The sequence below is a fragment of the Microtus oregoni genome, unplaced genomic scaffold, assembly GCF_018167655.1.
Source record: "Microtus oregoni isolate MIOR12 unplaced genomic scaffold, Mior012 000063F_ref0000156, whole genome shotgun sequence".
Taxonomy (NCBI): domain Eukaryota; kingdom Metazoa; phylum Chordata; class Mammalia; order Rodentia; family Cricetidae; genus Microtus; species Microtus oregoni.
In genome coordinates this window covers 10,283,331-10,297,986 of record NW_024543873.1, presented here as the reverse complement: position 1 = coordinate 10,297,986, position 14,656 = coordinate 10,283,331, and the positions used below count along the sequence as shown (strand labels likewise).

The following is a 14,656-nucleotide window of genomic DNA, read 5'->3' as shown; positions in this document are numbered from 1 at the left end:
CATCTGGAATGCACCATCCTTTTTATGCCTGTTTCATCAATTTGGGGAGGTGACTGAACTCGAAAATGACATTCCCAAACATAATGCAGCATTGAAGCCGGACCAGCTTGCCCTGCATCATGTCAGTGGAAGGTGAGCTGCCAGAAGAAAGATATACCTTCATCAGTTCCGGATGCATGCTCCTCTCCAAGCTGGCCATGATGTTCTCGCCTTTCCCTTGGCTGCTCGTTTCATCATCTGCAGATAGATTCATGGAAAGCAGATGTTCCAAACCATACAGAGCATTGCTAATCACCTAAGAGAACGATCCTCTCTCCCACCCCATCCTCTCCTGTTAGATTTATGGCAAAGAATTGTGATTATGAAAGCACCGGGGAAACTTTAATGGACTTTTGAAAATCTGCCATGAATTTCTTATCCATTTCAGCATGGTTGTATTTCAAGTGTCAGGGCCCATGCAGTCCCAGCTCTTTGAAAAGCCTGTCCTGCAGTCCATCCTTCAGGAAGAAGCAGGTTGGCCTTCATTGTGGAGGTTCTATCTTCATCTAGCCTGCAGGACATTCCCAGGGATTACAGATGAGGGCCTCCTTTACGAATGAGTCATTTCATGGTTCTTACCTTGTATTGCTTCTGCTGTCTCCTTTTTCTCTTGCACTAAACTGTCAGTATTGATCTGAATGATCTTTTTCAACGTTATCAACCATTCCTCCATTTCCTGCTCAGTGTCAGCCGCCAGATAATGGCTATACTTATCCAACATCTTGACTTCAAAAGCATGACGGCGCATTTTGGGGCACTAGAGAAGGGGGGAAAAAGAAAACACCTGTTCAATTAGATTAGCTGCCCTTTTGATATTGTTTTCTCTTATTTATTTTTTTCCCTCAGCTCAGCCTATATGTACACCAACAATTTCACAAAACCATTAATTCTTTCGATAAGATATAGACATTCCCAGAGCATACCAAACCTATCTTTGGTGTTCCTCCCCGGCCTGAGCAAACTGCAATAAGGACAAAGCGGCCAGACATCAATCACTTAAGGCCTTTGCGACCCTTCACATTTAGAAAACCAAACCACCACCATTAAAACAAGAACACATTTTCCTCTCCTCATCCAAAAATTTCCCTTGCGTTATTTCATAGACTTTTCAAAACCAGATGTTAGAATCCAGCTAAAATATCACAAGAAGCAAATGCAATGCTTCCTTTCCCTCTCCTCATGAGCACAAGGGTGTGACTGGGTCCAGCATGCACAGGGTCAAAGCAGTATCACTGGGGAAGGAAGGTCCTAACTGTTTCACATCAAATTGCGACTTTCAATAAGACGTGAAGTGGCCCACACTGAATATTCTAACAGAAAGAAAAAGAAAAAAGACCCCTTCCCGTCTTCAAACCTAATAACACACTTTACCACCCTCTCTGTCCTGACAATAGAAATGGCATGCGGCCCCTCTCCTGCGCCTCAGCAATCATTTCAAGAAAGGGTCATAAATCAATAACTCTCCACTGCACGGTCATTATTTAAGAAGAAACCAACGACTTTCCTGGACCTTTTCGTCTTCAAAGAACAGAAAAGGGTGAAATTAAACCACGTAGCAGGCTGTAATGATTTCTGCATTTGAAAACACTAGGAGAGGGAGTCATAAAGAGACATTGTGGGAGAACAACGAGAAAGGTCACTGGAAGAGGGCTGATTGAAAAAGCTCCGCAATCATGTCTGCCTTTCTTTTCTTCCAGTAAAATTAAAATGTGCGATTATTATTTATTTCAAAAAAACCTTCAGGCTGGGGCTGATGCTGAGAGGTAGAGTTCGCGCTGGGTGTGCTCAAGACATGAACTTTGGGCCTCAGCACTGTGCACACCAAACCAGACCTAATGAAAAGCATGTTGAGTTTACAAAGATGGCTACAGTTTTAATTTTTTTCACTTGAACCTCACAGCAATCTTACTGGATGGAGTATGAAGATATTATTAATCTGACATTATAGCTTTGAAAATACTCTAATAAATTGAAGTTACTGAAACAGTCACCCTTGCCTCTTCATTAGCTCAGTGTTCCTATTTTGAATTACAGTGCCACAGCACCTAACAATGTTCCTCTCCTGGTCAATCACTTCACTATTCGAGTTATTTCTCTGCCTTCTCGTTCCCACCTGACCTTTCTCTACATCACCAGGAATTCAAATCAATAGACACTTACTAACTCCCTAAGGTGTGGGTAGCCTTGTTAATTATTATAGAAGTTCCAGGAATGAGCGAGAGAGGGTCTTTGCAATCTAAACACAAAAAGGAACGAACAAAACACAATTTAAAGTGTGCTTTTGATAAAGGAAATAGCCAAGGGATAGCCCAGCAGACCGGGAGCTGGATTTGACTGGGTGGAAATGATAGTGAGGAAGGAAACAGAAAGCACTTCAAGGTTGAAAGGGAATTTAAACTGAGTTTTAAAAGATAAGAGTAATTTAACAAGGCTTTGTGTCAAAATAAAACATGGGTTAGGGATATTGTGTAGCATGCACAAAAGCCTAGGTTCCATTCCCAGCATCAGGAAAATAAAGAAATAAGAAATAGGGAAGCCACAAATGTGTCTGAAATCCATGAATACACAGCTTGTGATCAGAACACAGATGCACAGGAATGAAACTAGACAACAGGTTAAGGGCATATCACCATGGGCTTTGAATCCCTCTGTAAGACCTTTCGATTTTCCTCTATGAGGCAGGAAATTAAGACCCGAAGGTTTTAAAGAGACAAGTGAGGGATCCACTCTTTGTCTCAGGGAGGTGGAGTAAAGTAAAACAGTAAACTGGGAGTTTGGAAGGCAAGATTTGGGGTAGAAAGATGGCTCAGTGTTTAGGAGTATCTACTGTTCATACAGAGGACCTGAGGCCAGTTCTCAGCACCCACTTTAGACAGGGATAATTGCCTATAACTCCAGCTCCAGGAGAATCCAGTGCCCTCTTCTGGCTTCCTCAGGCACCTGCACGCATGTGCACATGCCCATATACACAAATACACATAAGAAGTAATGATAAAAAAGGGCTGAGGGGGGGGACTTAATTGGGGGAGAGGGAGGGAAATGGGAGGTGGTGGCGGGGAAGAGACAGAAATCTTTAATAAATAAATAAATTTTAAAAAAAAGAAATCTTTTTTTCTTTTATAATAAAGGGTTATTTATTTAGGGGGTACTTACAGATCACAATCCTCTGCACGAATGGGGAACAGAAACAGAATCTAGCAGCTAGAAGTGAGCCGGATGCAAGAGAGCAAGTGCAGGCTTTACAGCCACATTTATAGTATAAGAGGCCATGCCCAAGTGGGCTGAAGGAGCAAGTACTTCACAGCAAGTACTGGCTGTAGTAGCCTTTCAGTAATGTTTCTAGTAACATATTCATTTAAAAAGAAATCTTAAATGGGAAAAAAATCAAAATTCTAGAGTAGGCAGTATACAAGGGATACTCAGAGAAAAATCAGGGAAAATTCAGAGAAAATGTGAATCAGGAAGCACTTTGGAGTAAGACTCAAAGGATTTGATAAACTTTTTATTTATTTTTTTTTAATTTTTTTTATTGCGAAAAGAAGAAAAAAACATAAACAAAAAACAAGTTTCCACCTCCTCTCCCAGCCTCCCATTTCCCTTCCCCTCCTCCCACCCTTCTCCCCCTCCTCCCACCCTTCTCCCCCTCCTCCCACCCTTCTCCCCTACCCCCACTCCTCTCCCCCCCTCCCTCTCCAGTCCACAGAGCAGTCCGGGTTCCCTGCCCTGTGGTAAGTCCTAGGTCCTCCATAAACTTTTAAATACTGGCCCTGAATGGAAGTGGTGTAAGGAGGCTTAGAGTTTACGAATACAGGTGTTTAGGGGCATGGAGATGCCATCAACCAAGAGGGGAACTGCCGACGTTTTTAATAGTTCATCAACAACCCACTTGGAGAAGGAGAAAGAATGATTACTGCAATAGCCTTACCTGAACAACATCAATGCATGCGTCCAAGTAGATGCAACCTTTAGACTCTTTGGAATTTTTCTCATCTTTATAAGAATTGAGGATGTATGAACCATCAGGCAGCTGAGTCAAGTAAAAGTACCGTCTCTTGAACACCTGGAAGGAGAATGCAGCCAAGATCCACTGTAACATATACTCACGGCAGAAGGTCTGTTTATCTGAACCAAAAACCTTCAACATCTTGGCAGCCATGGTATCTGAACAATTGTCAGACAATCTCCAGAAATTGTTATGAATCAGGTTTCTGGGCTGATGGGAAGGCTTGGCAGGTTAAGACACTTGATACCATGCCCACTTACCTGAGTTTGATACGCAGGGCTCACATGGTGAAAGGATAAAACCAACTCTTGAAAGTTTCCTCTGACCTCCATACATATGCAAGCATGTATCCATACATATACACTTAGGGACACACATACACACACATATACAATACATGCATACATAAATACATAAATAAATAAGCAAGAATTATGCTTAGCTTTGTTCCTTATTTCTTTAAAGATACTATGATGTCAAGCAATTTACCCTTAGCTAATCAAATATATTGCTAATGGTGAATATTTAACACTTGAAAATGTATAAAACACTTTTACATCTGAATCACTGGCCTCTTCACCCAGTATCCTTTTCTGTCTAACAGGAAGAAACAAATAGATCTTTTCCAATTATGTCTCATTTCCACAAATCCAAGTATTAAAAGGCATGCAATTTACATCACCTTCATATCACAGAACAGTTACAGTGGACCGGAACTCTTGCTCCTGAAAACCCCACTTACAGCTTTCTCCCAGAGAAGCAGAGAGAATCATCAATGGCCTCAGTGCTGAAGTTTGAATCAATAGGGCCCAAGGGGCCTGGGCCATGTGATCAGAGATGGGAGTAGGCTGTTGCCTACAGAAATGAGGAAGAAAGGAAGACTACCTAAATGCCTTTATGTTTCCCCTTTGTTTCTCCCAGAGAGTACAATGAGTAGAGTGAGCAGAGGGGACTACAAACCCTTTGATGTTTCTGTGCTTTTTTTCAATGAGTCAGAAACTATAGGCTGTGTCAAGCGTTTGTCATAGCGAAAGTAAAACTTACTCCAGTCATAATTCCCCAGAATCGTGGGTCTGAAAGCACTCCAGAATGAGAATAGTAACAGAGCCCGAAAAACAGACTCCAAGCGATTAGTGAGGAAATATACGCCTATGCATCATGTCTTACTCACAAAAGTGGAAGATTTAAGCTTGCCATTTGCGATCACCCATCTGACAACCCAATATGATCTGTAATCTGATATTTAAAGGACTTAAATATCATGAAAAGAGCATTATTGGACCCGATCATTCCTGCCAACTACTTAAATTCTCTGCCAAAGCATCTTGAAACATCAACAATTCATTTCTCCATAGCATGAACAAGTTAAATTATATAACAATATTATGGGGTATTTCTTTTTAGAAAAAAGTAAAATAATAATAATGCTTACAACCATTTTGGACTTGTTTGAGGATCATCTATTTGTGAATGAATACAAAAATGTACTAGTATGAGGGACTCCTTGCCAAGTCAGACGGGTAAACGCTACAGCTTCTATTTCAGGTAAGTAGGCATATGGGCTATATGGCATCAACAGAAGGGAGAACAAGCAGAAAACACCAGCTTGTTTGTAGAGCCTCAAGTAAATGTTAGTTTACCGAGACACATAAATACAGAGAGTGTGCTCCTATGTGTATTTATGTCTTTTGTTTATTCATATACAAGTTGAGTAGCCTTTAACTAAAGTACCTGGGGTCAGAGAAGCATTTTAGATTACATCCTTAAACTGAAAATCTGAAATCAGTGAATTTGGGAGTCTTCAAATTGGAGGTATTCAAGTATTTCATAGATATAAAAACATATTTAATATATATAATTATAGCAATATAATTATACTAATGTAATATAATGCCTAAAATGTATATTTAATTAAAATATATTTATGTTTATATAAGTCTACATAAATATGCAAAAAAGTTAAACAAAATGACTGTTATATCCAGGTATGTTGGCACATGCCTGTAATACCAGTACTCAGGAGGAAGAATGATCAGAAGGTTAAGGCTGTCCTTGACTATACAGTGAATTCAAGGTCAGTATGAGCTATATGACATCCTATCTCAAAAACAAACAACAACGTTGGTGATCATATCATTTATATTTATGTATTTTTCGTGACAATGGTCCACATCTCTTAATAAAATAATGGAACCAGAAAACCTAAAATTACATACTGAGCTTATTTTAAATGAATAATTTACTGAGCATTGAGACTGTGCATCTATGACTTCTTAAAAGTTACAACAGTAATTACATGGCAAAAATCAATAGATCTTCTAGGCAAAAATTAGTATGATTTAAAAGCCTGCAACCCAACTAAAAGTTTAATTGTGAACAAATCTACAACTCAAAGGGTACAGATTCAGTGAGACAGCTGGCCAAATCTGCGTGAAAAGCCCACAGTCAGCCACAAAGCGAGGGCAGAGAAGGAAAGGCACGAAGCAAAACACTTGTGGCCTGGAGTCCAATTACCATCTGCACAAATGCCTTCGTGTGCAGCTGTCTCACCAAGTAACGGCATTCTGCAGCAGCCACCATTTCCAAGATTAGGGAAGGGAAATTATAGGCAATCACCCCCCTATAACACAATGACACCGCGAGGTGTAATTGCTAGGTAGTTCAGAAATCAGAGAGAGAGCATTTGCCTAAAAGGGCACTTGGAAGGAGCAGATGTCACGAAGGCTGAGGATGGTGACCCTCATCCAGGAGCCCCTGTGACATTTGTCCTTGAGGTTGCTGCTTCTGTCAGTCTCCTCACCTGTTGGATTGGACCAGGTGAGCTAGGAGGTCATTTTGTCATCAGACTCTACAAACCCTTTCCCTGAACATGAACAAGTAACAAACACATTAGCCTTCCTAAGTTGACAGTTACCCCCCCCCTCCAGCATACACACACACTCAAATACACTTACGCGTGAGATGGCCCAGAAATTAGTTGCTCACTGAACAAGGTACACATTCGCCTTCCTGCACTAACATTTAGCCTCCACACACAAACACACACTTACGCGTGAGATGGCCCATATATTAGATGTTCACTGAACAAGTTACACATTAGCTTTCCTAGACTGACAGTTACCCCAACACACACACACAAACACGCTCACCCGTGAGATGGCTTAAACATTAGAAGCACACCGTTTGCATAGCAAAGAATTGCTTTGTTTGCTCTTTTTGGCAATGGAGGTCCCACTCCATTGCTCAGGATGACTTTTTATCCCTGGTTCAGTTGATCCTCTTGCCTCAGACACCAGAATAGCTGGGAATACATGGATATGATTCTTTGTGTGGCTTAGAAATTGTTTTTAAGTCACTCCTGTATAGAAATTGGTTTGTGAATGAACGACAGATCAGGAGATGGCTATACTCTCTTTCCATTCTAAGAGTCAATGATGTATCTATTATTTAAATATTTTTAAATTATGTTTTATGTGTAGGGGTGTTTTGCCTCCATTTATGTATATGCACAACTTGAATGCTTAGTGCCCATGGAGGCCAATGGAAGGCCTCAGATTGCCCTGGAATCTTGATTACAGATGGTTGTGAGCTGTCATATGGGTGCTGGGAATCAAACCTGGTCCTCTGCAAGAGCAGCAAGTACCTTTAACCTCTAAGCCACATCTCTCTCTCTGAGCCATCTTTCTAGCACTGCTAGGTTAGGTTTGAACTTCTGGGAAGTTGTAGGTCCCTTTGTCAAAGAAGAAAAGAGCATCCGAAATCAATACTATAGAACCAAGAAGAAATTTTCAAAATATCCAAGATGCAGAAATTTAGGATACAGGTAAATATATTTTTCATTTCAGAATTTCATTTCAGAAAGAAGATAGATGCTAAAATAATAATTCTACATCAGAGTTTTCATCAAAAGGCCTCAAGTCCTTTGAAATCAACAGATAACTATTTTACCTGAGGATATATATCCACTCACATCTTCCCTAACAGAGATAATAAAGATGTATTTAAATTCACAGTGGTCACTACTTAAACTGGAGTCACATTCCTGTGACATCCACAGAGAGAGTCTCTCTCAAACCCTGCAATGGCTTCTCACTCATGGTCAATCAAAATCTCATCTATGGAGGGTGCAGAGAAGAGAGAGAAGGGCAAGGCTTTATCAGTGGCAGCTGGAGAAAGGAAGCTGTTCTGGGATGGTAGAGCATAACCAGGCACTCACACAGAGCAATGCACTGTCTACTTCAAAAAAGGAAGGCAAAGCTTTCACAGTAAAAAATGAAAACACATGTTCACTCTAATTTAAACATGTATGCATGTTTCCAAAACTCGTGCTACGATACCATGAACATATAATTTATATGTGTATTATGAAATAGTTAAAATTTCCAGGTATGGTAGAACACAACTGTAGTCCTAGCACTTGGGATGTGAAGGCTGGAGGATCAAACGTGTGATGTCAGTCCTGGCTACATGAAATCCTATCTCAACAATAACAAAAAAATAATAGTAATAATAAAAATAAGTTTTAAATAAAATATCTACCATAGCTTAGAATATGGTGCCTGATATGATCTCAGGTTAGCATGCGTATGTGTGTGTTGTGTGTTTGTGTATGAGAGTGTGTGTGTGTGAGTGAGTGTGTGTGCATGAGTGTGTGTGTGTGTATGAGAGAGAGAGAGAGAGAGAGAGAGAGAGAGAGAGAGAGAGAAAGTGTGTGTGTGTGTGTTTAATTGCTCTCTCCATCTTGTTTTTAGAGGCAGGGTCTCTCCGTGAACCTCAATCTCCCAGAGTTGGCACGATGATCCTTGTATCTCTGCCGTCCTGCTGCTAGAATTACAAGGAGTCCAGCACTTGGCTTTTATACCCTGCTCCTGAGGGATCAAACTCCCCATGAAGAACAAGCACTTTAGCAACTGGGCCATCTCCCAAGCCTGCACCTGAATATCTAATCCCACCACTCAGGCTACACTGGTTTATGTACAATACCGAAGAACCCCAAGGAAACTCCTTTAAGTCTTTTCTCTTCCTGCCTTTAGCCTGGGATCCTCTTGCCTGAATAATGACACAATTCCCTCTACTTTCTTTCAGGACTGTCCTTGAGTCTCATCTCCTGGAACTGTTTTTCTACAAGTACCTATAAACATTATAGCATTTTTCTGCAGTGTGAACCCTATCCAAATCTACCTCATTCATCTATCTCTTCTTTAAAATATCCTGTTCCCTTCTAGACTATTAAGGTGCACTATTGTTTTAAGTCTAGTATAATGCTTAAAACTCATTAAAGTTTTTGAAAAGGAAAAAAAAATTTGTCCACCAACATATTTTCAAAGGATTCATTCAATAGAACGATGTTTCTCTGTAATACCAACATTCTTCTCATCCTTCTTGCCTTTATTATTTGTCTTAGAGAGTGAGCACAGATGACTATTCTCTATCTTCCTTTATGAGAAACACGGATCCCAAAGAGTGGTCCATTTAGGAGACTAAGGATGACAGCAAGTTGATTCTCAGGGATCAGGTCATGCCAAGTCCTTTCAAAGCCCTGAGATGTTGGGACAGTAACCTTTTGGACCTCTTCTGGACCAGTCACAAAGGCCATTTGTCACTCAGTTGCATCAAAGACGGAAGGCAAGCAGGAAAGGTAGAGTAACTACTACCCTGCCTTCCAATTAGGAGAACATTTGATCATCTTATATAACAAACCACAAGGGTGCCTTGTCTGTGTATTGCCTAGAGTGTGGAAACTTCCTCTACATTATAGTAACCAGAAGTCCCAAGAAGGGATGCTCTAAAGGATAAGGACAGAATAGGAGGAATGCAGAACAGCAGCAATGCAGAAGTGAGGCAGGGGATCTACTTAACTGTGTTAAAGTTAACAGAACAGCCAGGATAGCAGTGAAAGGAAGAGAGCAGGATCCCAGCCCTCATGAGACAGAGGTGAGAGGATTAGAGATTCAGGACCAGCCTGAGGCTGCATTATGAAACTCTTGCCTCAAAGGAAAAGGGGGCGGGGGGGGGACAAGAGTCATACGGTGTCTCAGAACTGTTGTAAGCAAGCATGGAAGAAACAGTAGGAAAGAAAACCCCAAAGAGTTTATACGAAAACTGACTTACACTTAATTATACTAGAATGGCAAGGACTTGGTCTTTCTGGAGAAGCCCCTCCAGAAGGTTGGCAACCTACCTCTCATCTGTCTCCATATCATTTTATACTCCTATCACGCTTTAACATATATCACAATGCTACACTATGTGAAACTTGGAGGGGAAACATGTTCGTTTTTCTTGAATAGGTCTATCATACCCAAGCACTGGAAATTTTTAAAACTCATTTGAAACAAACCATGAAAGAGGATATCTACAATCTCTCTTATCATTGCAGACACATTATTTTCTCAGACTTATTTCAACAAAGACGGCCTTGCTCAACTTCCTCTGTCCTTTCCTCCTGTTTCTTCTTCCTCCTCCTCCATCTATTGTTTCTGAGACAGGGTCTCACTCTTTAGCCCAGACTAGCCTCAATCTCAAGGTGAAATTCCTGCCCCAGTCCCCAAGCAAGCAAGACCCAGCACACCCGACTTGTTTCCTTGCTTACACTATTGGTGGTATCACAGTTCTTGCATAATCAGGCTCACGTGCCAGGACCTAACCTCTCGTCATTCTCATAACAGAAAATCACGATGACTGGTGTGCTTTCTGTCTTCTTGGCCCTGACTAAGTGTTCTGCTCATGTCAGCTCATCCTTATAAACAACTCTGTGCGGTCACCACGATCTTCGTTGCCACATCACAAAAGAGAAACTGAGGCACAGAAGGACACCAGGGAGCAAATCAACTTAACCTAGCATGACTACCAGACTTCCTTTAGTATGGGTTCTCTATGTACTGTGTCCACACTCATATTCTCTTCTGGGACGCCCTTCCTTCAAGGTCTGGCCATCTCAGACCCCATGTTCATGCAGTTGGTACCTGAACAACCATTAAACAATTAGTTATTTTTATTGTGTGTCTCATATCTCCAAAGAGGTCGTAAGTCAGAAGAGGCACATGTGATACTTCTGTCTACCTCCCCGAATACTAATTTAATGGACTAATCAAGTATTGCTTGTATATCTCGTGATGGATTTGATGACTCCTAGGAGTGCCTGGCATATAGTAAGTACCTAATAAGCAGGTTTTGAGACGCAGTCACCAAATGAAGGGAATCAAAACAGAAAAACAAGTTAGTGAGAAAGCCCCTGCCTATGATAAACACGTATTAATCCATATTATTTACTGTAAGATGCTGTCTAGTAAGTTGGAGCACATGGAGAAAAAAATCAAAACAATAGATCTTATCTTCCTCTTGTTCCGATGCACCCAGTGACCTTGACCTCCCAGCAATTTCTTTCATATTATATATACTTTCTTGAATGAAATCCTCTTTTGATTTGCTGCTCTCCCCCTACCAAGAAGAGAATTCTCCTTCAGTAGTCAAAGAGTAATAAGGACTTTTGGACTCTGAATGTATAACAAATGGCTCTCTTTTGTCGGGGTAAAACGGGCACGAGAAGTGAGTCATACATCAGACAGTTGACCTCGCAACTGCAATAACACAGCAAGGCCCTTCAACATTTAATTGCTGCAAATGGGGAGTCGAGATTCTAAGGAATGCGATCAAACTGAGCCAAGAAGATCCACAAAGGTAGGTGTGCCACGGGTTAGCCAAGAATGTGCAACTCTTCGAAACCAGAAATCACCCTCAAGATCAAAAATGTTCCTTAGGCCATATATCATCATAGTCTTTAGAAAAAATAGTTCTAAATACCAGGGGAAGGTCATACCTGATAGCACAGCTATCTAGTCTGCATTAAATATTTTCTCAGTGCTAAAGAACAAGTTGAATAAAGCAAATGTCTCTAGCAGCTAATTAGGAAAGAGAGTGCAACCGAATAGGCTCCTCTTAGGACTACAGTTTCTGCCTAAGTGATCGTCTAATCTCTATGATTATCTTCAGCTTCGCTTCAGTCCTTTTCCAGGAATTGGAATGGGGTCGCGGGACGGGTTCCCATTAACTAGAAAGCATGAATTGAAGAAGTGGCTCGCTGTAATAAAGCTTGTCCTGTCTTAACATGACTGCTGACAACAAGGCAATTTACAAGTGCTGGGTGAAAAACAGTCACTGTGCCCAGACAACAATCAGCGCCTTTGTAAGAGCTGCACAAGGCCAGCATCCTCTTCAGGGAGAGGAAGTGCTTGGGCACTGTGACGGCTGCTGCGGAGTGACTGTGTCTCACTGTGAAGCTAGATATATCATTAGCAGCTCTCCCACCGCCTGGTGTCTCAGTGATAGTTTGTTGGGGGCTAATGAGGGTACCCAGAAAGCACTTTGAGGAAGATAATGACGACTGCAGCGAATGGAATGGTACTTAACTGTTCCGAGTGGCGGGGGGAGGGGACACAATCCACTGGGGAAAATACAATTTTTATTCCAGCATCAAGAACTCAGTGTGGTTCACATGCTCGCCCTTCTTTCCTGTAAGGACCAGCACTAGCAACTTGAATGCCCTGGCAGAATTCTGGCAGGCACCAGAGGAGGTTTGATATTTGAAAGCAGTCCCAGCAGAAATTGCATTGACCATGTCGCTGATATTACGTTCGGCCACATGGCTGCTTGCTCAAATGATCACATAAATTAACAGTCTTCTTTCTGGTTTCTCTTGTAAATCAACTGGGCAACTTCTGATCCTTTTTCATTTTACTTTTGCATCTTCCCTCGTGATTCTAGTTTTATTTTTTCTTTCTTTGCTCTTTGATTCTTTTACTCTGGACAGCCCAAATGTCTAGGGAAAAGACTTGGACTTGTTTATAAAAAAAAAAAAACAACAACAACAGAACAAAACCTGCAGTTCTTGTGCATAATTTCAAACATCTTAAGGGACCGCTTCCACAAAGCGCTCTTGGTTTGGCTGTCTGAGACATCATTTCACTGTATAACCCAGGCTGCCCTTAATTCTACCCCCCTGCTGGAGTCTTATGAGTGCTGAGACTACAAGCCTGTGCTACCGGGCCCAGTTACTCTTAACAGAATTTTTTTAATTTTTGGGTTTGTGTGTTTTAAAATGATTTCTTAAAACACTTCTGAATACATAACTTGCTTGAAGAAGTACAATTGCCAGTCACAAAGGGATATGCAGGTTGGTGTCAAGCTCCAGCCCCTCACGGAGACTCAAATAAAAATACAAAGAAAGAAGCTTGGCTTCTGCGGGCTGTTCTTTGCCAATGAGTCATGATTAATACCTACACCCTTCTGAGGCAGGCAGTTTCCTGCCCGCTGGGAGTTAGCAGAGACTAAATCATGAATTTGCCGATAAGGAAAGATTCTCTGGGGTCAGTTCTGGAGCTCGGGCACTGTGGCTGTTTGCTAAGGCTCCTACTGCATCGCACCAGTGCAGAAGGAGGGCCCCATTGGGCAGGGAACTCTGGCTGCATCCAGGATAATCCTGCCTCAAGTGCTGGGGAAATTACTCAGATAACGGCACACCTGAATCATCTTCCCGTTTGCTTATGAGACTGATTAACCGTCTTTATTTGAAGAGTCACCTAATAGAAACAAACAAAACATCCTTCCAGCACACCTCCAATTCTGTTAACCTTTGGCTTTAGTTATACCTCCTCTGTCTCTGCTACTGCCAGAGCTAGACAGGCTGCTCCGCCCCACTGGGCACTTAGCTTCTTATTAAGCCTGAATCAGTGCAAACTTCGGAAGAACTTCTCCCCATCCCGTGACAGGGCACCTAAGGTTGCGAGCTCTACGCCCTTAGTATGCCTTGCTTCACAGGACAGGACCCCTTGTTTAGCAACTTCAAAACCACTACCATTTCCAGCCATTTGCTGACCACCCTGATAACCCCTCTGTTCACAGAGAAAGCGAGCAGAGTAAAACTCAAAGGGTAAACACTCCAGGGGCAACTAAGCCCTGAAGTGCACAATGGAACAATAATTAAAATATTTTAGTCTATATAGGATAGAGAACCTTTGGCAAAGTATATCAGAAAGCTCTGATTGATATTTCCTCTCTCATGCCCATTGTAGGTTTGGCAGATCCCCCAAATACAACAGTACTGTTTTGACTTAAGAGATGAAGGCAAAGAGTACAGGACACATGCTTAACTTCCAAAATTCCATGGCGGTGGCGCACGCCCTTAAGCCCATCACTTGGAAGGCAGGGGCAAGTGGATCTCTGTTAGTTTGAGGCCAGCCTGGTCTACAGAGTGAGTTTCAGGATAGCTAGGGCTACACACAGAAACCCTGTCTCAAAAAGCAAACAAACAAACAAACAAACAACAAAAATTCCAAATAGACATCCCCAATGGATAGTAGATGAGGGTACTAACCAGAAATCACTCCCAAACCTCACTATGGCCCTTATGTTGCAAAATGATTTTGTTAAAACCTATGTAGCCTCATATGACCAATTTGGGTTTTTTTGTTTGTTTGTTTGTTTTGTTTTTGTTGTTGTTGTTTTTTGCTTCCTCTGTCTACCATTTCATAGAGGGTTTAAGAAGAAACAACAAGCCGGGGTGCAACTCATTTGATCGAGTATACCTAGCATACATGAAGCCCTGGGTTCCATTCC

The 14,656-nt window shown here is 41.6% G+C and overlaps 1 protein-coding gene across 1 annotated transcript in view; it reads right to left on the bottom strand.

Annotated features, from left to right (window-relative positions):
* The window catches only part of LOC121439847 (dedicator of cytokinesis protein 11-like), a 200,977-nt gene that overhangs the window by 119,866 nt on the left and 66,455 nt on the right, over window positions 1-14,656 (bottom strand). The window contains 4 exon segments of the mRNA XM_041640459.1: window positions 158-237; window positions 619-796; window positions 3,965-4,099; window positions 6,557-6,662. Of these exon segments, the coding sequence (XP_041496393.1) occupies window positions 158-237; window positions 619-796; window positions 3,965-4,099; window positions 6,557-6,662 (499 nt within the window).